The 25,130-nt window shown below is 40.4% G+C and overlaps 1 protein-coding gene across 1 annotated transcript in view; it reads right to left on the minus strand.

Annotated features, from left to right (window-relative positions):
- The window catches only part of LOC124788818 (cholinesterase-like), a 92,715-nt gene that overhangs the window by 61,553 nt on the left and 6,032 nt on the right, over window positions 1-25,130 (minus strand). The window contains exons 2-4 of the mRNA XM_047256098.1: window positions 14,670-14,804; window positions 8,838-9,114; window positions 2,444-2,629 (exon numbers count right to left, since the gene is read on the minus strand). Of these exons, the coding sequence (XP_047112054.1) occupies window positions 2,444-2,629; window positions 8,838-9,114; window positions 14,670-14,804 (598 nt within the window). The remainder of the gene's footprint in view (window positions 1-2,443; window positions 2,630-8,837; window positions 9,115-14,669; window positions 14,805-25,130) is intronic.

A 25,130-nucleotide genomic window follows, 5' to 3' on the forward strand; every position in this document is an offset into this window, starting at 1 on the left:
TGATTAACATGTGTGTATTTACAATTTGTAGTGTTGTCAACAGTCGCCGTGTGTTTATCTTTCGTCTTTTGTTTGCGTTGTGTTTATGATTTGATATTTTTAATCTCTTTTGTGTGTGTGTGTGTGTGTGTGTGTGTGTGTGAGAGAGAGAGAGAGAGAGAGAGAGAGATAGAGAGAGAGGATGGATAGAGAGGGATAGAGAGCAATAGACAGAGAGAGAACGAGAAAAAAGGGGGAAAGAGGAAGAGTCATTAATTATTTACTCTGGTTATGTTTCAGATTCCTATTTGTTATTGGAAGTGATGGTCAGGAAGTTATTGCTTATATTAATTTGGTAATTAATTACCTTCTTTTTCATTGCTACATCTCTCTGTACATGAAAGTTAATAGCATGAGTTTTTTGTTGTGATTGTTCACTATAATGATTTTCAGGTCTTTATCCATGTTGGATGGTTCGTGCCCATATTTTATCAGGTATTCGGCAAAGGTAGAATGGCTACTTTCATACTTCCAGCTTCTTATATGTTCGCCCGCATCTCGTGGTCGTGCGGTAGCGTTCTCGCTTCCCACGCCCGGGTTCCCGGGTTCGATTCCCGACGGGGTCAGGGATTTTCTCTGCCTCGGGATGGCTGGGTGTTGCGTGCTGTCCGTAGGTTAGTTAGGTTTAAGTAGTTCTAAGTTCTAGGGGACTGATGACCATAGATGTTAAGTCCCATAGTGCTCAGAGCCATTTGAACCATCTTATATGTTCTTTATACCTAGTTTTGAAATGCCTGCCTGTCATCCACATACATACTTACATTCTTGTCTTTCTGACTGGTATACCTACTCCTTGGTATTTATCTGATTTGTCTGTTGTTTGTAAATGTGAACTGATTGTGATTCTTGTTCCGTAAGCAATGTGTGATCCCTACTTCTTTAATAAATTGGTATTGTGTATGTTGATTTGTGTTTGTATGTTAAACTGTACCATTTTGTTCTTTTATTCATGTCATGTGTGCTATTGTGTTGTGTTTCTGTGTGTGCTGTAGTGTCAGTGTTGTTCTTTGGTGTTTGTGTTCTCTGCTTGTTTTCATTCTTCTTTAGTTATGATTGTGATTTTTGGTTAAGTATTTGTACTAAATGGGCGTTGGAACCAATGTTTCTGACTAGGAGTTGTATTGCTTGTAACTTTTTTTCATAGTTCTCTTTATTGAATGGGATCTTATTTAATCTATGTAACATGTATCGTAGGGCTGCTAATTTCTGATTTTTCAGGTGGTTGGATGAAGCATATATAATCTTATCAGTATCTGGAAAATAATTTTGTATCCTTTCTTTGTGATAAGTGTGTCGAAGATTGTGTTTTCTGTGTGGTTGAAAATAAAAGTAGTTGTACAGCAATGTGTTTGTAAGTCCAAGAGACAATGCATCAAACACACGTATCAACAAAGTTAACTTACCTTTCAGATGACTACCGTGTCTAGCAGTGAGGTGATTTACTGAAATATCCTGTGCGGCGTTCCGGTACTTAAACGACATGGCATTGAGCCAATAGAATTTCCATTAAAATCGTCGTTTATTTGTGCTTCCATATTAGTAAAAGCTGGCTTTCACAAACTCCAAAAAAAGACATTACACATTTCCAGAGAGCTTCTTCCTAGATGTTAAGTCAAGTTAAAAACGTGCTGTAGGCGTCTAAATAAGGGTTAACCAGATGGAACAGTGAACTCCACTGACTAAATTGGCGCCAAACGATGGTAACATAGGACTAGTACTTCCTTCCAGAACATACCGTAAGTCAAAACAATAGCAAGATTTCCTCTTCTTTTTAGATTATAAGATTTAGTTTATATAACATTCTATGAAAATATGTATTTGTGTGAAGATTTTTAATAACAATAGTTACTAAATTTACAGATATAAAAATTAGAAACTTCCTGTGATGTTGCTATATCGATTACTTATTGAAAGCAAAATAAAAATGTAGATAGAAACATATATCTGCCTTTAAAAATGAATGGTAAAAATAGTTGAAATTAATATAGATCTGTTTTAGAGTATTTGCTGTTAATTATTTGCCAACTAAGTTTGAGAATATATCGATATATAAACGGAGTATTATATTGACAGAAAATCTGTGCCAGACAACTCGAAAAACAGTAAATGTTCCCATGCATGGATTACGTAATTTACAAATGATAATGTGTTCAAATTTTGAAAAAAATTAGATGGTGCTGCAGCTTACCGTAACTGAGCAAAAGATTCGATAGGACTAAGATTCATTATAGATGCAACCATGAACATTCGCAGTGGGCTAAATCTGTTAACAGTTATGCCGATTGCCTTTGAAATAATAAACAGTTTATTTCCTTTTTCCCATCTCTCCACTTTCATTTGATCGTCCTCTGTGTAAATTTTTGCTATCAGCTGCTTGAACTGATCTCTGGAAGTAATTACTAACCTGCAGATCCAGGTGACATGAGATGCAGTGAAACAGAAACCCCTCCAGCGCTCTGACCGAAGAGCGTCACAAGCTGTGGATCCCCGCCGAAGCTGGCGATGTTCCGCTGCACCCAGGAGAGCCCCAGCTGCTGGTCCTTGAGGCCAGCGTTGCCAGGAACAACCTGGTCACCTGTACTCAGGAAGCCTGCAGTCGGATTGAAAACGAACTGTAATTCAATTACATTATCTTGCACGCAGTACAATATCAATCCCTTAACATTCCAGTACAATGTTTCAACACGTCCTTCCTTAGTTAACTACATAAGAATTTCTTTCCACTAAAAGCTTTTAGCGGTTTGAAACTCACATTGTAAGTTTTGACTTGCATTCATCTGTGATAAGGTTTCTGGGCATCAGAAAGTGAAATGAAACATCTAGTTCTGTTAGAAAACTAGTAGCCTCATTCTTCTAGGTACTAAGTCTGTATCTACATAATCTGGCTTGGTAGTGATGTTTTCATTTATTCCATTTGGATTTTCCAAAATGCTTAAATAAAATGGACACATTTCTCTCATTTATTTGACTCCTCATTTTTATACCTATTGTACACTTGCATCTGAAAATGTCGTTTAATCAATGTCATAATAGTGTCCAACAATAAACGTCTTTGTCGGAAGATTTACCTGCTTAATTATGACAGTGTCAGATTCAATTGTTGATTATTTCCCATTCAGTTATATGGGAAATAAAACGGAATTGTTGTAGTTCCATTTATGAGATTATAAACTGAATTTAATTCTCTGTTTTATCCTCAGGCAAAATACCGTTTCCTTGTACGTTCGTACTGGTAACATTTAGACGTATTGAAAAGTTTACCTCTAATTCTACTACATTTCGTACACATCGTCACCAAATTTGCTTATCCGTTTTGTCGTCTTTATTGGAAGTTGCTAATAACGCATCATTCTCCATGTGTTTTGAGATGAGTGTGGCTTCATAACCATGATGTTTACATACTCCTATTTTATATGTTCACTGGCCTTAAGTCAGGAGTTACCTTCAAGGTTTTTAATGCAAGGAATAAGGGTCCTTCGGTCATCAAAAATATTTTCGTTAGGAAAAGCCTTTTTAACCTGTTTAGTTTCCCACAAACGTAATCCCTCCACTTTTCAGCGTAATAGCCGCTCGCTTCTACGTACGTTGCAAAAGTTTCGTCAAATTCTCTACGCAGAAAGTTTTCGCCTCTGATTCGAAGCAGTTGACAAGTGTACTCTCCAGTACCTCGTCATTCTCAAACTGTTGTCCATCAATACGTTGTTTCAAATAGCAAAAATGCAATTATTGCTTGCTACAAAGCCAGGAAAATAGGGCGGGTGATTCAAAATGTCCTAATTGGACATGCTGATTCGTACCCTTTCTGACTCGGGGTGCAGGTTACGGTATCTTTCTTTGAGTACCGTACTCTCCATGACCTCTTTCCCGCACAGGTGAATTTGGATGGCACTACTCAGTTCGGTAAGAATTCCACAGTACACGTCAGCCGTAATTGCTAAGCCACGTTCCGTGAATGAACCTAAATCACAATTTTATAAGCCTGTATAATGGATCAGCGACCTCGCACTCCAGCATGCACATTTATACATACAGTTAGTAAGTCCCCATACAATACCCTAATCATCCTTCATTCGTTAATGTAGGCCTTCAAACTAGGCACAATTCTCTATAAAGTTGAGTTGCAATAGATCCTTCAGGGCACCAAAATTCAAAATAACGGCACCCAACGTTGTAACTGGAGGGAGCAACTGATTTCGAAGCGATGTTTTCTTTAATCCACAGTGAGTCAACTTCTGAATCCGAAGAATGATTTATGCCCGTTCGTAAGAAAAATTAAACGACTGCGCGGCACCCGTTTATGTTTGATCTGAGCAGACAAATTTAAATATGACCAAAAGGCCTTTGCTTTTATACTGTGCCTCATAACCCAAGTTGTGAGTAATTTCTATACGGTAAAGTTGAAATGTGTGTTTCATTCTCTTAATGCACAGGGACCTAATTTTTCTCCTTTTCCGATATTTATATGTAGCATATTCTGTGTTATCGTAAAAGTAATGCTAATTTCGAGAAAAAATCGCAGCATAATGAGTTATACACTGAAGCGCCAAATAAACTGGTATAGGCATGCGCATTCAAATACGGAGATGTACACACATCACAGAACTCCTGAAGATAGACGTTGACTGTGGATATTGTATCACAGACACAGTCCTTTTGACTATTCAGAAATGTCACTCAACTCACTCAAAGATGTAAACAACCATGCATGAGCAGCACTTGTAAGACAGAGGGGGCCCGACAGCCGATCAGATCTAGTCATTCCATCAGGAAGGGAGTACATGTAGTTCAACCATCCCTAGAAGGTCAGTATAACGGTTCGATCGCGTCCACATTGTAACTTTGTGCCAGGAAGGCCTCCCAAAAGGGGACGTGTCCAGGCGTCTCGAAGTGAACCAAAGCGACGTTGTTCGGACATGGAGGAGATACAGAGAGACAGGAACTGTCTGCAATTGTCATCGATTATCCTTCATAGATCCCCGGTGCAAGCAGAGCTGAGGCTGCAGCTCCGTCAATAAGGTCAAACATTTTACAGTGATAGTATCAATAAACTGTTCTTTCCCTGGGAGAGATGCGTTCGTCCGCAGGACGTTATGTTCGGAAATAAATAAGCAGACACGAATAATGGAGATACAGAATATGAACAACGTTTGTTTTATTTAAAAAGCTTTAAAACCTTTCACATGAAAAACTCGGAACCATTAGTTTTCGGTACGCAGTCTAATGTGTACGGTTAAGTAACTAGACTCAGAATCTGCTGTTTACAGTGATTTAACTGTTACAACACACAAGTAAAAAAAACATTACAGAGCCTGGTATCTCTCCCCTTCTCTTTGTTTCACGGAAAAAAACCTTTGAAAATATATCGATAGTCGCAGTGTTTTTTTTCTTTTTTTTTAAAAAAAATCGATATTATTGCGATGCGTAATCGAAAGCAACATATAACCTCATTGTGTTTAGCTGCCCGACGGCCTGCTTCGCAACTCGGCAGGGGACATTCATGCACACTGCCGTGCTAACAACTTAAGGACGGCCTCCACTAGCTCGCTCTCGCAAGAGACCCCTTCACTGGTTCAACTTTGAATAAGGCTCCTTTGAAAGGCTGTGTTAACAATTATGGCAGGAAAAAAATTAATTGCAAATGACTCTCCATGTGCATCAGGAGAGCGACAGAAAATGTGTGTCCAATAGGTGCAGAGATCAACCTTCTATGGGATGTATATATTACACTTCACAAAGTGGACATCGTCGGCGTTCAAGAAATGTTCAAAACAAACCATTAATTTTCACCATGAGCACAGAATGAAAAATGGCGCGTCTTGGTGATCACAAAAATTCGCACCATCAAGATCAAACTCCTTGGGTGTTACAAACCGTGCAGGACGTTCTCTTAAAGAATGCTTAATGAATCAGATTGGTGTGACTTGTGGAATGTGATGGAATGCAGTCGAACTCGAAACAACCTGTCGTGGAATCTATCCTGAAACTGGCGATCCTTTACGGTGTATCTGCAGACGCTGCGATAATATGTTTTATAGGCACGGAAAAAAACGAACATCCAGAGGCTGAATTTGCCCACTTGTTCCAGGCGATACGAACAGTAATGTCGCACACTTTTCAGGAGGGTTAGTTTGCTCTAAAGAAGTATGATTTTTATACAGTGACCAGGAATCAAGCAAAATCGTGCTATTTTGGCCAGCTGTTGACCAAAAGCAGTGCTCAATCCACACCTATAGTTCTCTTACGCCCATTCTTCCACACTTGCATGCTCTGACATAAATATTTCCCACTGATCTTCCACCATCACGCACACGAGAAACAGTCGTAGGGGGCAGAGCACCTCCAATTCCTTGCAGCGCAACAAATAACTTTCCAGATAAATTTACTACCCAGTTTAACAGTCGCCATAATTGAATACGAATACGTTAAGGTATCGGTTTAGTTGATCTTGATTCATCTCTCTCGGTATCTCTAATTTCCTCTCCAAATCCCGGTTGATCAGAATTGAAAACAAACTCGTTACTGAACGATAGCATAAGTTTGTTTATCTCAGCTATGAAATTTCGTTACCTTATGACTTCCAGTTCTGTAACAATGTTTTGAGTTACGCAACCATCCACTGCTTACCTGGAAATCACTGTAACCTATGTCGCTCGCAATTTGATGTGAATAACGTAGCAGGTCACTACCGCGCACATCCTGCAAACTGTATCGAGCGTCCTCGAAACTTGCAAACACTAGTTTTTGTAACAAGTGTGCTTTTTCCTCCCTTGAATATCCGTTTTTTTTTGTATTTGTTTTTTTTCTATGCTGCGGATGATCTTCCATGTACGTAAATGTGTTCAGTACCCGCTCCTTGGACAATGATTGTCCTTTACTACGTTGCACTGGAGACGGGATTTGTGTCCCCCTCTCCGATATGGATGATGACCGACCTCACTCTGTATCTGTCTCAACACCACTTTCAGTTGTTAAGCGCGTATTGTCATCATTTACTCCTCATGTACAGTGTCTGCAATGTCGAGCGTATCCTACACCACACATTCCACTGATGCATCTTGCAGAAAGGCTAATATTTCATCTGCCACTTCTTTCTCGCTGTGCGAAATTCCTTACGCTCCTTTTGACCAAATGTCAAATTCGGAAAGTGTTGTAGACATAATGCGACGTTTACTTTGTTTATCGTTGCCATTGCTCTGTTCTGAATCAACGCCATTAGCACAGTAGTACTGTTGAGAGTTACACGTGGACTAAGCAGATCAATTACGCTTTATAGTTTCATGCTGCGCTCGCCATTGGATACCTCCAGTCCCATCCTCTGTTGTCATTAGCAGCCAATATTTTGGTTGCATGGCAGACAATTTGTGGGGCTTCGAATGCGGTACACATCATTTAGAGAAACTTATGTTTTACAATTTCCCATCTCTTCCTGTCATTTACTTGGCTTGCAGATCTCAATCGACTTTTTAACTACTGATGAATTTTTTTCGATAGAACAGGTCTTAACTGAAATACTCTTGGTGTGCAGTAAGGCCTGGATTTCATAGCGTGGTCCATACTTTGTGGGCTTCCAAACACCAATTCAAAGTTTTTCAATTTTCAGTCATTAAATTTCACTTCCTTGTTTACTAACACTTAATTATACTGTTAAAATGCTTTCAAAACTAAACTGAAAGTTTCTCAGTTTTCACTTACCATTTTTTTTAACTTTTTACCTGCTTTTAATTGCAGTTGTTAAACTATATGTCCTCAAAAGGAATTATTTTTTTTTTGCTAAATAAAGTCTTTTCTTTTGTAAGAAAATGAGACGCCTACAGCCGTCCTTATGATCTTATTTATTATGTAGCAACCAGTTTCGGCGCTTCAGTGCACCATCTTCAGGCCGTAGTTGATGCTGAAGGGCTAATCACGATCCATATATACACTGCATCAGTATTCGCAGCTCGTGGTCTAGTGGCTAGCATTGCTGCCTCTGGATCGTAGCGTCCCGGGTTCCATTCCGTGTCGGGTTGGGGATTTTCTCTGCCCGGGGACTGGGTGTGTTGTCCTCATCATTTCATGACAATTCGTGAAAGTGGCGAGATTGGTGTGTGTAGAGATTGGGAATTTACATGGGCGCTGATAACTGAGTAGTTGAGTGCCCCGCAAACCGAACATCAAACAAACAAGGTATCAGTGGCCAACATAGCGGGTTTACGTAGACTATCTGTAACAGTGGCATCAGCACTCCAACCATCAAGTGCAGTTCACAGCCAACATAACTGGTTTACACAGACTATCTGTAACTATGGTGTCAGCCCTCCAACCATCAACTGCAGTTCACGGCCAACGTAACTAGTTTACGAAGACTATCTGTAACTGTGGCGTCAACATTCCAACAATCAACTGCAGTTGATGGTTGGAGGGCTGACACCACAGTTACAGATAGTCTGCGTAAACCAGTTATGTTGGCCACTGACGCATTGTATATATGGATCGTGATTAACCCCTTCAGCATCAACTACGGCCTGAAGATGGCGGATTGAAGTGCTGCAGCTGGTAACTACACAATAAATAAGATCATAAGGACGGCTGTAGGCGTTTCATTTTCTTACAATAGTGAACAGCCGTGGTCTCCAAGACCTCCAGTCAAAAGCATGGATAAAAAACAAGTCTTTTCTGGACGGCTTGTTGTGTTCATGTGGTCTGATACTTTACCACTTCCAGATCCTCGCTTGCTGCAGTGTTCCACACATCATATTTTGCTAGTTCCTTTATTCGTACAGGTATTTCTCATGTTTACTTTTGTTACACGTACTTACCGAGCGGACCCAATCGGTAGTTGACAGTGACCAGTATGACTCCATATGAGACGATAAAATCAGGCCCGAACTTTAGGCCAGCGCCGCTGCCGCGTGAGAAGCCCCCGCCGTGCACCCAGAACATAACGGGCAGCGCTGCGCCCTCCTCCGGAACACCGGGCACGTACACGTTCAGGTAGAGGCAGTCTTCAGAGCCGGTGCCGTCCTCTTGCACGCAGTCGCTTCCGTATTCTGTGGCGTTGAACACGCCCTCCCAGCCAGTTAATGGTCGTGGCGCCTGTCGGAAACAAATTTCTGGTTACAAAATCACTAGAAAAATGTCGAAGACTACTATACTGACACTGTTTATAGTGGCTACTAGCGCGGTGCACTGGAGTGTTTTTTATTGTTATTACTGCTATTTTTACAAATATTTATATACTTTTGTTGATATTTTGGACAATGATGCGGACAGAGACAACGACTAATTATTATGATTCGTCGTCTTCATCAATATCAGCCATATAGCATCTGTAGGTCTTAAATGATGGACTGAGAAGAACATGTTCGGATGACCTCTCGCTCACAAAGGTTTTTTAGGGAAGTTATGAAATACCCAATGTAATATCATCATCAGCTTCTTCGCATCACCAATTCTATAAAAGGAACCTCTATAGACTTCGTCATGAATTACTGTCTTTCAGGTATTTACCCATGTCACTCCTCCATGTTTCCCAACATCGTCCACCCATTTTATATTAGGTTAAAAATGTCAAGAACATCATCAGCTTAATTTCATCTCCGACTGTCGGAGATAGAATTATAGCTGACAGGATTGTTAACATTTTTAACGTACGTATCGCATATTGTCCCAGCATACAATGAAGCACGTATGAACGCAACTAAATTTTACATTAGGTTGTCGTCTTATTCTTTCCTATCTCTTGGAAACCAGCGAAGACTTTCCCTGTTCCAGTTAGCATCCATTGTTCTCTTTAAATTTCTCATTTCCATTTCGTTTTCATTACAACGTATCTACGTTTCCCACTCTAATCTGTTCCCTGGCTGCCGGCCGGAGTGGCCGTGCGGTTCTAGGCGCTACATTCTGGAGCCGAGCAACCGCTACGGTCGCAGGTTCGAATCCTGCCTCGGGCATGGATGTGTGTGATGCCCTTAGGTTAGTTAGGTTTAATTAGTTCTAAGTTCTAGGCGACTGATGACCTCAGAAGTTAAGTCGCATAGTGCTCAGAGCCATTTGAACCTTTTTTTTTTCCCCTGCCCATTTATTTCCTCACCTAGTAATCCCTGCCGTGCTATTCAACACTCCACTGGTTTTAACATTAACGTTTCATGTCTTACTTGCGTAACTTAAAACTTGTAACGACACTGATTGCAAGCTTTCCTTCATCTCCGTTTTTGAAGTTCGTATTTCACCGACGTAGTTTACTAAAAGCACTAAGCACTGCAGAAAAGTTAGACTTTTCTTATTTCTATTCCTGTCCGTACAATATCTGTTTTCAACTGTCGTAAATATAAAATTTCATTCTCTAATTCTATGATTTTGTTGGTAACTTGTATTACCTGCACTTCGATATGTTGCTTATGTAAGGGGCGATCTAAAAGCTCCCATTCGAAGCCCACGCGGTCCAGAATCAGTATGCCAATCAGGCAAAATCTCCCTGAGCACTGAGGCAGTCATGCCACCGACGCAACAGATTGAAGATACCCGTTTGGTAAAACACCGTATCCTGCTACGTGAAGAAGTTCGTAATTGGCTGCTGCACATCCTCGACCGAAGGAATCGTTGACCTTTCTAGGCCTTTGAGGAGTAATGACCCCGTGGGCAGAGATCAGGACTGTAGGGCGGATGCTCGAGTTTCCTCCACTTGAGACCGGGTAACTTCTGCATTACGACATTTGCAATATGATGGCGTGCGTTATCCCGGACGTTCCTCCTTAAGGGGAGGTTTATCATCTTTGGCCCGAAAAAAGCATGTTCTTTGAGAATTTTTTTCTTAGGATGTCTTATAGATATCAATGTCAAATTTGGTCAAAATGTTTATTGATATTTCCTCTACAAACTGGAATTTTTTCAACTGGAAATGTCGAAGAGCAAAGGCGGAAGTGCCGCCGGAACGAAACTAAATTTCGATGTAGACCTCTACGCGCGGTATGTCACAGGTCAGCCGGCTTGTCTGAAATCAAAACTGAGTTGACTTTAGCTAAGCATATAATATTCTTTAGTTGTACCTCGCTTAAGTTATTTGGACCATAGGAAACAAAATGGAGGCCATTTGAAACAATGTTTTTTTTTCATCGATTTTTCGACTTCGTCGGGCAAGTAAAAATATTTATAGTTGATGGATCGGAATAAAAGTGGTACAACTCCTAGACAATTTAGTTAGCTTTGTCGGAAACAAAGAATCATGCCAATCGGTTCAGTAGATTTGAAGCTACCATACCAAGCGATAAAAAAAAATTCATTTCGAGAAAAAAGCGTTTGAACTTTTGGCTACATATAAATGCAATATTATGCAACTTACTTTCAGTCTGCTACTCCGGGTCCATAAACTAGCCCTTCCTCTTCCTCGTAGAGGGCGTTCTGCTCGATCTGGGCCATCCTGCGCCGCTTCAGAGCCGCTCGTACGGGCCGGTGGCAAGCGGTTTTCGGCCGCTTGAATCTGGTGGTCGTCCGAATGCTTGGTGAACTGCGTCGAATGGAGTCCTCAGGGTGACGTCCATCGTTGTCATGGTCTTGAGAATTGCTGAATACCCTTCGTTGTAGCTGCTTACTGCCAGGAAAATCGCAATCTCCACAGTCTTCGCACCAGAATGCAAATACTTGGGGGCTAACTTCCAAACTCACGCGTTCAAACTTTCATTTGAATTTTGTGTGTTTCTTCCCAAGAACCGGTGCAATAACTCGTCCTCCAATAGGACCTCGTAGATCGGATGAATCACTTTTTGAACTTCTTTGGAGTGCGGTTGGTCGTGTTGATATTCGTCCAGATGGCTGGCAGCCTCTAAGATACGCCACTTGCACCAACTTGTTTCCCGAGCCGGACAATTTTGGTGTTGTGGGTGGTCATCCGTCGAACACTTGTGGAAATACGTTGCCCAAATTGCCTTCTTCATCTGTTTCACCGAATTGGAATGCCGTCGGATTGCCAAGCCGTAGTACGTCGTAAGCCCCTTGATCACTTTTCACTTTTAGTCATGGGCAAGCACACAGAATAATAAAGTCGAAATGCCCAAAAAAAACTGGTTCGTGAAAAAGGTATATTTCAGGTAGGCGCATTTTTTTGTTTAATCACGAATAAAAAACATTCCGTTCCGTATTCGTAAAAACCGTTTCAGGGGTGGATTCTAAACACTTTTATGGATCCAAAAATGCAATTTAAAAAAATCGATTTTTTGAACCAAAAGATACTAAAACTCCTCTTAATTTCACACCTTACTTTCACCGGAGTAGTTCAGTACCATTTCCCAGCGACGGAGACACCAGATCCCTCCTTGAAATTAGTAAACAATGGACCCCGATAATCAAAGAACAGAGCAAGCGTTATCTTTCGAGCAGGTAGCTGGTTCTTGGACTTCTTGGACGACAATTTTCGACAGACAGTCTGCCAAATGTAGACTGGCAATGGCAAGGAAATCGTTTCTGAAGAAGAGAAATTTGTTAACATCGAGTATAGGTTTAAGTGCCAGGAAGTCGTTTCTGAAAGTATTTGTATGGAAGTGAAACATGGACGATAACTAGTTTGGACAAGAAGAGAATAGAAGCTTTCGAAATGTGGTGCTACAGAAGAATGCTGAAGATAAGGTGGGTAGATCACGTAACTAATGAGGAGGTACAAAATAGGATTGGGGAGAAGAGAAATTTGTGGCACAACTTGACTAGAAGAAGGGATCGGTTGGTAGGACATGTTTTGAGGCATCAAGGGATCACAAATTTAGCATTGGAGGGCAGCGTGGAGGGTAAAAATCGTAGAGGGAGACCAAGAGATGAATACACTAAGCAGATTCAGAAGGATGTAGGTTGCAGTAGGTACTGGGAGATGAAGAAGCTTGCACGTGATACAGTAGCATGGAGAGCTGCATCAAACCAGTCTCAGGACTGAAGACCACAACAACAACAACAATAGTCTGCCAAATGTACATTATTCATTCTCCGATGGACGTCTGGCGGTGTTTTACCTTCGCCAGCCAAGAAACGGATAACAGAACGTTGCTTCTTTTGGGACACATTTGGTAATCACTTCGCCATAGTTCACATTTCCGCATCTACCGCACGCACGTCCGAAAGATACGAAACCACATTAATCACTTGCTTACATGTCTGTGCTTCTGTACCCGTATAAATTCAGCATCAAAACCCTCAGACGGAAACTTTTTGAACGCCTTTTATACAATATTTGCGTTTTATGGTGATTTAGAAGCCTACGTTGAGAATAGCTTTGTTAGCTTCTCTTCACAACTGAACTTAATTTACACTAAAGGCAAACAGTACAGACTCCTCAAACAAACTAAGATCTCTCAAAAATCTACCGTTAGCTCGTAGTCCTCCTTTATTTTCTCAGATTAAAGATTTGAGAACAAACTTTATGAATGCTTTGAATAGTTTTGTCGGTCTTATCGCCTAATTTATCTTTCAGCGCTGAATTTCTATCCTGTTGATTTCCCTGCACGTCAGACCACTTTATTCGTGAAGTAGGGAGCCCATCAGTACAAGATATCTCTTTGGGTGTCAGCTCACTTTCACAGTCATGGTCAGTGGAAGATGAAACGCCGTTCGCCCCATTTATGGACGTATCATCCGTAACTTTCATGTGTACGTTTTGTTTCTTTAATGGATTTACTTCATCTTCACTACTACTCTCGCTCGAGGAACGAGCACGATAGTCTTAGTCGGAATTAATGCCACTCGCAAACAGTGATTAATCGGATAAGTTCGATTTCTCCAACCATTTTCGGATTCTTTGTGCTTGTGAATCCATTTTTCACCAAACAACCACAGAGTCTCATTGAACACAAGGACTAGTCAACGCCACGTACGTAAAGAAAATGCCAGTACCAGCAAGAAACATGTAAGCATGCTAAGCCGTAAACAGGTAACAACTGCCCGTCATACAGTGCTACACTACAAAACCAACGTCACAGAACTTTTGCAACTGGCGGGTAGAAAGTGGCGCCCATTTGTTTTCAACGCAACTGTGATCATGTATCCACCACAGGCAAGTACTCATGATTCCTCACTTGATCGATTATGAAGCACTCGGCGAAAACTGAAAAATCGGTGCGCATCACATATGCGTATAACGCACAAGGCGGCGAAAGTGTTAAGTGATTCCCACAGCATTTACCGCTTTATCCTGTTAACGCCTTTCCATAATCGATATAAGCCAAGTAAGCTGGCATTCTAAATCCCTTCTTTTTTCAGTTACTTGTGCCAAAGTGAAAAGACATTCAGAACGTGATCTACCTCTCCTAAAATGATGTTGCACCTCTAACATATGTGCTTCTACTATTGGTACTAATCTCTTGTTTACAATTTGTTTTAGCATAGCGTGCTGTAGTTTAGTAGACTTATTCTAGGCAGTTTGGCCATTCTGGTTCATCGTCATTTTTGCAAATAGGGCAAATCAAAGATTTATTTCGTACGTGTTGCACACGTCCGCTCAGCCAGAACACATTCATAAAATGTTACATTTATTTGACTATCAACCAGTTTTCTGTAACGCTCACTGGATGCATTCAGAGCTATCCTTGAACAGATCTGAGAGAAACTAATCTCACTGCAATTGAGCATTACATAACGATAATTATACAAATACCGTTCTTCTGTCCACTCACCTCGAAGCGCAGGTCGCCGACCGGCGGCTCGGCGTACGGAATGCCCAGGAAGGCGGAGTACGTCGTGTTGTAGGCGCTCGTGGCTGTGCTGCCTCTCAGTACGCCCTCCCGTACGGCCACCAGCACCTCGTCACACTGTCGGAGCGTTGTTACGTTTGAATTAACCGAACATCACAGAAATCGGAAATACAAAACCTCAAATATGAAGATGCTTCAAATATCAACAAGTGTTTCATTAGTGGTCAGTTCTCCGCAGCTTTTAGACAAGTACCTGTTTGTAAACAAAACGCTTTATCGTAATATTCCGGTACGAGAACGGCCGTTAGTTGGTTGGCCACCACGTTTGCTCTAATGGCTTGTTATTATTACTTTCACTTTGTTTATTCAACTGTGAAGCTTTCTTTCGCAGCATTTTCCAAATTTCTTTTCTCCTTTCCAAATTCCTTTTCCCCATTATTTAAGTATTGTTGTTAAACATTTAGTGTTAAATTTTTATATGTATTGCTTGTAACAATCGGCTATTTTGCGTGGCATTATATACCGAAAACAGCCAACATATACAGTGTAAATTAGTACTTCTTTGATTGCATGTATCCAGCAAGTTTAAATATTGTTCATTTATTTGTTTATTTACTGGTATTTTCGTGGCAGTTTATGTGTCTAATATCTTCTGCTGCAGTAAATACCGTAACAAGATTGCATTACGATACAACAGTTTAACTTAAGTAGAGATGATGCCGAAATACAATACTCTTAGTGAAATGCGCAATACTATGATGTATATGCTACAGATCAGTGGAATTTAGCCTACGTAATTTTGTTATTTACGAAAATGTAAAGTGATTTGTTACCGGTATATTAGATCAAAATGCGAGTATTACGGAAATGCTTCTCGGACTCTAATGGAAATCCCTTGAGGAAAGGCGACGTTCTCTTGGCGAAACACAGGTAATGTTTAGAGGATCACATACATAGTGTTTTGTAGTTCAAGTAAAAACGTGTAACCTTTTTTTAAATTATTTTTACTCAGTATATCACATTGGGAGACACTGAAGTAAGATTTGGTACATCATGATAGAGATTATACATGGTGATTCACAAAGGTTCACCCAACTTTGCAAGACTGTATCTTCTACATGAATGAGGACAGAAACTTAGAGGAATTTTAACTTGTGCATAGGACTTTAAAGTTTTAATTTTTTGGAGAACCATCTGATTTTACATGGATATAGAGGGTGTCTCTCCTAAGGGCCACCAGGCACATTTTCTCTGGTGTTTCGACAGATGTTTGTAATTTTGTATTTGCAACGTGTTGCTGCAGTCAGCCCAAACAACTTAGTATAGCGCAATATTCGTTTTACCGATATGTGTGAAGAGGGACAATAAAACATGAGGAGTAACAAGTAGTTACAGCTGTGTCCTCGCTCTGACTGATACCGCCGTGCGAAAGTGCGCTACTCAGTCGCCGTTGGAATACTGATTATTCTTCATGTTATACTGTTCCTGTTAATAGATATCGATAAAACGAATATCACATCAGAGTAACGTGATAGCGCCCTATCAAATGAACATATAACATTTCGATTTGTAAATCATTTTGTTTGCAAAGGGGAAACAAACCGAAGCATTCTGTCAGCGTTGGGCGTCTTATGAAAAACGTGTTGAGTAGAGTTTGTTCGGCCTGACAGCAGTTAAACTTTGCAGAAACGAAATTGCAAATATCTGCCAAAACGCCTGAGAAAATGCGCCTGACCACCAGTGGAAGAGCCACCCGCGGTATTTTCCTTGTATGAATGCGTCCCCTCTGTTCTTTTGGACATCCCGAAAGAACAGTGCCATGTATTCGTATGATTCGTCTCAATGAGCCATGAATCCACCGCCTTCAGAGCGGACGCATAGTTACGCCCGACCTTCTGTGGGAATCTGAAAGTAGCGCGCATGGAGGAAGTTGACGGACTGCGGATATGGGGTGCTGGTTGGGAATTTGGGTCGGTCGGAAGGCGCACCGAGATAATCCGCACAGTTACAACAAGACTCGTGTATGGGTGGCGCAGTAGTCAACGCAATTGTCTAGTAGGCAAGAGATCCCGGGATCGAGTCCCGGTCTGGTACACATTTTTCACTTTCCGCCGCTCATTCCTTATAAACCCCCGATGCAACTGACTTCAATAGTCCCTTTCGTTTCCTTTCCCTTATCCGCTCTCCACCTTCAGTTTACATATGTATTTTACTTGCGTACGCATGCACTACTGAGGTACTGTTTACAATTACGTTTAATACCAAAGGTATCATTCCATTTTGACATACGAGCCCTCCATGGGCCACACAAAAAAACATCCAGACGATAGTCCAACCCGTCCCATACTCTCCCGAGAGTGCCTGGAGATACTACATACACTGCTGTTTCGGGTCACAGTTCAGCCAAAGTAATAGGAAGCGGAACCACGTAGACGGAAGCTCACACAAACCAACCTAAAAAGAAACCACGTACCATGCATGAGGTGTAATGTGAGATCCGTACACCGCTTATAGTCCACCCATCGTTCAGGCAACTCATTGTTAAGAAATGTTCTTAGATGCAGCTGCCAGTATGGTGGTGCTGCATCCTCATTGACATGTTCTCGTATCAAATGAAGATGCCAGGTTTCCATCGATTAGCAAAAAAGAATGGGCCATCATTTTTTTCTTCGGAAACGGACTAAAAAGGCCGCAGCTATGTGACTCGAGGTCAACTTTGGTATCTGATAGCTGTGTTATACGTATTTTTAAAATGTAAAGGTTCACGTTCACACTTAAATGGTAAGTAGCCACATCACTGAACACTAAACTTGAAATAACGTTTCTGTTTTCTGCCTCCACACCTATAGTGGCACTAAACTCTATACGTTGTTATCACATCCAAGCAGGGTTTATTACAGTTCTCTATCGCCATACTCATAATGACACTAAGTTGTACACATTGTTACACCGTCCATGAAGGGTTTATTGCAGTGACATCTATATTGATTTAAAAGCAGACAACACAAAAAAAATGCTTCCGACAACCACACGAGTAATGGCTAACTCTCGCCTAACAAGACGAGTTTACGTATGAGCACTACATGCAAAACTCTCTTCAAAGGTACAAATAACTTCCTGGGAATGGTAAAAACAGATTGGAGACATTGTGAATAACAATGAAAAGAGTCTTCACTCAATAAAAATTTAAATTATCGCAAAAATTATAACCTTAAAAAATTGAGGAATGATGAAGTGTTTCCAAAAGCCCCATAACATCATGAAGGTGCCTCATTCGCAAATGCTGGTTTCATGTCAGTATAAACACTTCTTCAGGTTTATAAGGGTTACATTTTCATGATCTTTCCTTTGTTACTTACATCTGTAGAACGATTATTACGTCACAGTGGATTTTCCCTTACATAAACAACCATATTCCTGTAACTGCTCGTACCATCGTTAAGTGCTGTGACCTGTATTGGCGTACTCGCGCCGAAACGGAGGCCGCATAGTTGTAGCTCAATCGGTCCGCTGAGACGGAAAACCCAAAACGTCTTTTATTAATTTCTTAGCTCCATTTCGACACTACAGAAGTTGGGCAACGAATGAGCTAGCGTGCGAGCTGTACAGGAGTACCTCTGCCAACTGCCACATAAACCAGCAACTTACAACCGGTGCCAAGGCAAATAACTTGTTTGAATGCGTAAGTAAACATTTTTCTTAAATGTTCATTCGTTTTATCTTGTGAAATATGATGAATCTTTTTTAACCCGCTCCGTCTTAAATTTTGAGACTTTCCCTTCCTTTAGGGGGAATATATTACATTCTTGCTCACACACAAACCGTAACGATGATAGAGAAACGTTAGAGAAGGAACAAATAGGAGTGCAGGTAGACTGTAACCCGGCGTTCAGACGCTAGGATTATCCCTAGTCCCTAATGCTGCATCGTAAGGCATTTTGTACAGAGTTAACGATTTAAAAGTTACTGGAAGAAACAGGTTACATCATTTTTCTATGTAAATGCTAGAGTGTAGGGTAAAACACTGACAAGCCAAAACATCATGAGATTTTGACGCAAGAAATCGATGTTCCATTACGAGAGGTAGATGTTGGACTCCAGATTTCTTAAAACATCCCTATCAGTCTGGACAAAACAGTACATCTTTTTAGAATGAAACGATGTGAAAGCCGACTTTAGAGCCTCCAGCGACGAAAATGATTGAGTCAAGGGGTATATACACAGTCTGATGCCCAGTACATTCAATGGGCTAACCTGACTGATAAATGTTAAACACGTTCGGATACGCATCAGAGGCCTATTGATGCACATCGGGAGATCGGGAACGAGGGAGTCTAGTTAGACTATCCACAGAGGACTATACAAAATATTATAAACACTTATTTTACATTCAGAAATGCTACATATCTCAGTCTGCTTCTAAAAAGTCAGGTTGTTGTTCATAAGGTGGATTCTTCTTGAATTGCTTTGCTTCACTGCAGCGTAGACATTGTCAAGGGTGAGATATCACTGAAGATGGGGCAGTATTTACCTTGACCGTGACCGCCAACCAGAACAGCAGAAAGGCGCACGTGAGAGAGATTCGGATTGCCTGCATGGTTGCCGTACTCTGACACTCACGTCTGCCTTACAACTGCAGCTCGAGGTATTAGCCACGTCTCCAGGAAGCACATCACTGTACCAAGGTTAGCTGGTTAGCCGGTGGAGGGAGAAAGAGAAGGTAGACAGCGTCCTTTGTACCCGGCTCCTTTATCTAAATTATCAAATTCTAATCAGTCTACTTAATAAAACGTGTTCTCTGTTGAGTGGGTCCGCTACAGCAACAGACTGACTGAAGTGAGTGCTTCCAGAGATATCAAAATGGCAACTGGACTACGTACTTCTTCGTATGCTAGATGTCTGCATAGTTAGCACTGGGCAGCGAAAATTATACAGGATAATGCAGAGTGGTCGTATATGGAATGTTTCCAAAAACATAATGGAGATTTTTGCGAAATAAAGAAGATGAATTTTCGAAATTACTGACTGTTACGTGAACCGTAGACAGATAGGACGAAGAAATGTAGTCTCTTGAGGAGAATGGAAATCACGTACAACAAAAAAAATGAAAATACTAGATATCCATTAAGCAACGAATTGTAACTCGTTCCACATAGCCCAACTATTCATCGTCGAAGTAATTTGCTTGAAGGCTATAAAAGGTAATCTCGAGAATATTCTGAGGGTTTTTTTATTTTCTTTTGTTATTTTTTTGTTATGCTTACTTACTGCGTCGCGCTTCAGTTTAATTCCTTTCGAGAATACATTATTAATCACACCTACGCATGAAGTATGTGTTTCATTTCCCTTTTCCTTTTAGATATTATTATTGTTTCCGTATTACGAAACGAACACACGTATATAATCCTATATTTATTACACTTGATGAAATAAAGGCCATTTGTTGTCCTCATTTATAGAAAACAAACCAGAAAAACGCTTAAATCTCAGTTATAGAAAAATATTCCCTCACATTCAAACTTACAGAAGCTTCAACGTCAACGGTTCTTTTTTCAACATTATTCTACCTTCGATGCACACATACTTCATTGGGACTCCATGAAGACAGAACGAAACAAACGTTAAACTGGCATTAACTGAATTACACGCATGTCTGTGACAGTAAGTAACATTTCAGCACAAACGCTCAAAGTCGGAAAGAGTAACTATGTACACAGTGTGCAAGTAATGGAAGATCACACAGCTAATTTCTCACGCATGAATTGCACTGGCATCTACGTTGTTTGTAAGATTGTGTTACACCGAGTGTAAATAGAAGAAACACCTAACAATACTAATACTAATAGTCATCAGAATATCAAAACAAACCGCAAAACAATTTAGAAAAGATATCTGAATGGTGCGAAAATTGGCAGCTGACACTAAATAACGAAAAGTGTGAGGTCATCCACATGAGTGTTAAAAGGAACTCGTGTAACTTCGGTTACAGGATAAATCAGTCTAACCTAAAAGCCGTAAATTCAACTAAATACCTAGGTATTACAATTACGAACAACTTAAATTGGAAAAAACACATAGAAAATGTTGTGGGAAGGCTAACCAAAGCCTGCGTTTTATTGGCAGGACACTTAGAGACTGTAACAGACCCACTAAGGAGACTGCCTACACTACGCTTGTCCGCCCTCTTTTAGAATACTGCTGCGCGTTGTGGGATCCTTACCAGATAGGACTGACGGAGTACACCGAAAAAGTTCAAAGAAAGCCAGCATGTTTTGTATTATCGCGAAATGTGGGAGAGAGTGTCACAAAAACGATACAGGATTTGGGATGGAAATCATTAAATGAAAGGCATTTTTCGTTGCGACTGAATCTTCTCATTAAATTCCAATCACCAACTTTCTCCTTCGAATGCGAAAATATTTTGTTGATACCGACCTACATAGGGAGGAACGATCGCCGAGATAAAATAAGGGAAATCAGAGCTCGTACGGAAAGATATAGTTGTTCATTCTTTCCGCGCGCTATACAATATTGGAATAATAGAGAATTGTGAATGTGGTTCGATGAACCCTCTACCAGGCACTTAAATGTGATTTTCAGATTATCCATGTAGATGTAGATGGGATCGTTGTATGTCGACACAGCGGTTTATCGACAGTGATATTGTTGTTTAAATTGTTTGTGATCCACGCCTGTCATGCCTAATACAGAATCGATTATGACACAAGAGTCATACTAAACGCCACATATATGGGTATTTCGTACAAAACGTCGGCCAGAATTGCTGTTTGCTATTTTTTGCATTGTGAGACCCTAAAGAAAGTATTTCTAGGATAATAATGTATCTGAACTATGAACTAAAACAAAATTATTGTTTTCTCATTAGATTCTTTATATATTAACTGCAATTTTTATTCACTACAAAATCATGCCTCCCGGTCTTGTTCATCTGAGCAATCTGTTTTTACTGGGGACTCCACTTTTTCATTATTTTCAGCCTGAGGTAACAGCCTAATCCGCCATTAATCTGAGAGCAGTAAATCTAATGTTTCTTTTGAGAAAGATTTGCTTTTTTTCTTTGGCTTCGGCCTCGTACCTGTTATTAATGGATCAGGTGTTGTTAGTAGCCCCTTTATTATGTCTTACTGCGGGTTTCGTCTGATGCTTTTGAGAAACTACCTATGGGTAAGAGGGAACCTTCTATGAAAGTTGAGGCATACACCAAAATCTTGTGTACAGGGCAGACATACCATTACATGGATATAAATATGTGTTTATGGATAAATGTATGGCCCTATATGGATATATATCAATCAACATGCAATCTTGCTGTTTAAACAGTACAAGCAGAAAATTTGTCTATTTGTGTCTCGTTGCTGTTGTGGTCATCAGTCCAGAGACTGATTTGATGCAGCTCTCCATCCTACTCTATCCTGTGCAAGCTTCTTAATCTCCAAGTAACTACTGTACCCTATAACCTTCTGAATCTGCTTAGTATATTCATCTCTCAGTCTCCCTCTACGAATTTTACCCTCCACGCGGTCATCCCTTGATGCCTCAAAACATGCGCTACCAACCGATCCCCTCTTCTAGTCAAGTTGTGCCACAAATACCAATTTAATTTTCAGCATTCTTCTGTAGCACCACATTTCGAAAGCTTCTTTTCATGTCTAAACTATTTATGGTTCCTGTCTCACATCCATACATGGCTCCACTCCACACAAATACATTTAGAAAAGACTTCCTGACACTTAAATTTATACTTGATGTTAACAAATTTCCCTTCTTCAGAAATGCTTTCTTTGCCATTGCCAGTCTACATTTTATATCCTCTCTACTTCGACCATCATCAGTTATTTTGCTCCCTAAATAGCAAAATTAATCTATTACTTTAAGTGTCTCATTTCCTAACCTAATTCCCTCAACATCACCTGAATTAATTAGACTACATTCCATTGACCTCGTTTTGCTTTTGTTGATATTCATGTTACATCCTCCTTTCAAGACACTGTCCATTCCGTTCAACTGCTCTCCCAGGTCCTTTGCTGTCTATGAGAGAATTATAATATCATCAGCAAACCTCAGAGTTTCTCCACGGATTCTAATTCCTACTCCGAATTTTTCTTTTGCTTGTTTTACTGCTTGCTCAATATACAGGTTGATTAACATCGGGGATAGGCTACAACTCTGTCTCACGCCATTCCCAACCATTACTTCCCTTTCGTGCCCCTCGTCTCTTATAACTGCCATCTAGTTTCTGTACAAATTGTGAATAGCCTTTCGCTCCCTTTATTTGACATCAGAACTTGAAAGAGAGTATTCCAGTCAACATTGTCAAAAGCTTTCTTTAAGTCTACAAATGCTAGAAACGTAGTTTGCCTTTCATTAATCTGTCTCCTAAGATAAGTCGTAGGGTCAGTATTTCCTCACGTGTTCCAACATTTCTACGGAATCCGAACTGATCTTCCCCAAGGTCGGCAGTTTTTCCATTCGTCTGTAAAGAATTCGTGTCAGTATTTTGCAGCCATGACCTATTAAGGTAACAGTTCGGCAATTTTCACACCTGTCAACACCTGCTTTCTTTGGGATTCGAGTTATTATATTCTTCTTGAAGTCTGAGGGTATTTCGCCTGTCTCATACATCTAGCTCACCAGATGGTAGAGTTTTGTCAGGGCTGGCTCTCTCAAGCCTACCAGTAGTTCTAATGGAATGTAGTCTACTCCCGGGGTCTTGTTTTAACCTATGTCTTTCAGCGCTCTGTCAAATCCTTCACGCAGTATCATATCTCCCATTTCATCTTCACAATGTTTCCCTCAAGTACATCTCCCATGTATAGAACCTCTATATACTCCTTTCACCTTTCTGCTTTCCCTTCTTTGTTTGGAACTGGTTTTCCATCAGAGTTCTTGATATTCATACAAGTGTTTCTCTTTTTTCCAAAAGTCTCTTTAATTTTCCAGAAGGCAGTATCTACCTCAACTCTTGTGAGATATGCCTCCACATCCTGAATATTTGTCCTATAGCAATCTATGCTTAGCCATTTTCCACCTCCTGTCGATCTCAGTTTTGAGAAGTTTGTATTCCTTTTTGCCTGCTTCATTTACTGCATTTTTGTATTTTCTCCTTTCATCAATTAAATTCAATATTTCTTCTGTTACCCAAGGATTTCTACTAGCCTCCGTTTTTTACCTACTTGATCCTCTGCTGCCTTTACTACTTCATCCCCCAGAGCTACCCATTCTCCTTCTACTGCATTTCTTTCCCCCATTCCTGTCAATTGTTCCCTTATGCTCTCCATGAAACTCTGTACAACCTCTGGTTCTTTCAGTTTATCCAGGTCCCACCTCCTTAAATCCTCATCTTTTTTCAGGTCCTTCAGTTTTAATCTTCAGTTCATAACCAATAGATTGAGGTCAGAGTCCACATTTGCCCCTGGAAATGTCTTACAATTTAAAACCTGGTTCCTAAATCTCTGTCTTAGCATTATATAATCTATCTGAAACCTTCCAGTGTCTCGAGATCTCTCCCACATACGCACTTTCGTGATTCTTAAACCAAGTGTTAGCTATGATTAAGTTATGCTCTGACCAAAATTCTACCAGGCGGCCTCCTCTTTCATTCCTTAACGCCAGTCCATATTCACCTATTACTTTTCCTTCTCTTCCTTTTCCTACTATCGAATTCCAGTATCCCATAACTATTAAATTTTCGTCTCCCTTCACTATTTGAATAATTTCCTTTATCACATCATACATTTCTTCAATCTCTTCGTCATCTGCGGAGCTAGTTGGCATATAAATTTGTACTACAGTGGTAGACGTGGGCTTCGTGTCTGTCTTGGCTACAATGATGCGTACACTATGCTGTTTGCAGTAGCTTACCCGCACTCCTATTTTTTTTATTCTTTGTTAAACCTGCTGTAACACTATCAACCCTTTTCAGAGTCGAGAGACTTTGCACTACTGAAGCAAAGAATGACATTTGTATAGTATGCGGTGTATAAGATGGTCTGCAGAAGACAATATTCTTTGGCTGTGTGAAGTTTAATATTTATATGTAATTAACAAATGTTTATAATGTTATGTACATAACATTCTTTTATTTAACTATGTATAATTGTTTATGAAGTGAAAGCACCAGCACAGGGCTAAAGTTAAATATAGGAGAAACCAGTAGGGATTTACCAACGTTCTGGAAGGTCGGAAAAGGTGGAGATTTTTTACTGCAGGTAAGAGATGGGAGAAGTGGAGTGGGTCAGACAGGCGCTAGACACCGTTGAGGCAGGTAACGAAAGCTCTACTCCGCAGTACTGTTTAAACAAAGCTAAAGTTTAACTACTTAACAGATGTGAGTGAAGGGAAAGTGCTAAAGTACAAGTTTGCAACGCTTTAGAGGAGATACAAAATTACTTCTACAACGTGTGTTGGTTCCTGGATGTGAAA

The sequence above is a fragment of the Schistocerca piceifrons genome, chromosome 3 (genome assembly GCF_021461385.2).
Source record: "Schistocerca piceifrons isolate TAMUIC-IGC-003096 chromosome 3, iqSchPice1.1, whole genome shotgun sequence".
Lineage (NCBI taxonomy): Eukaryota > Metazoa > Arthropoda > Insecta > Orthoptera > Acrididae > Schistocerca > Schistocerca piceifrons.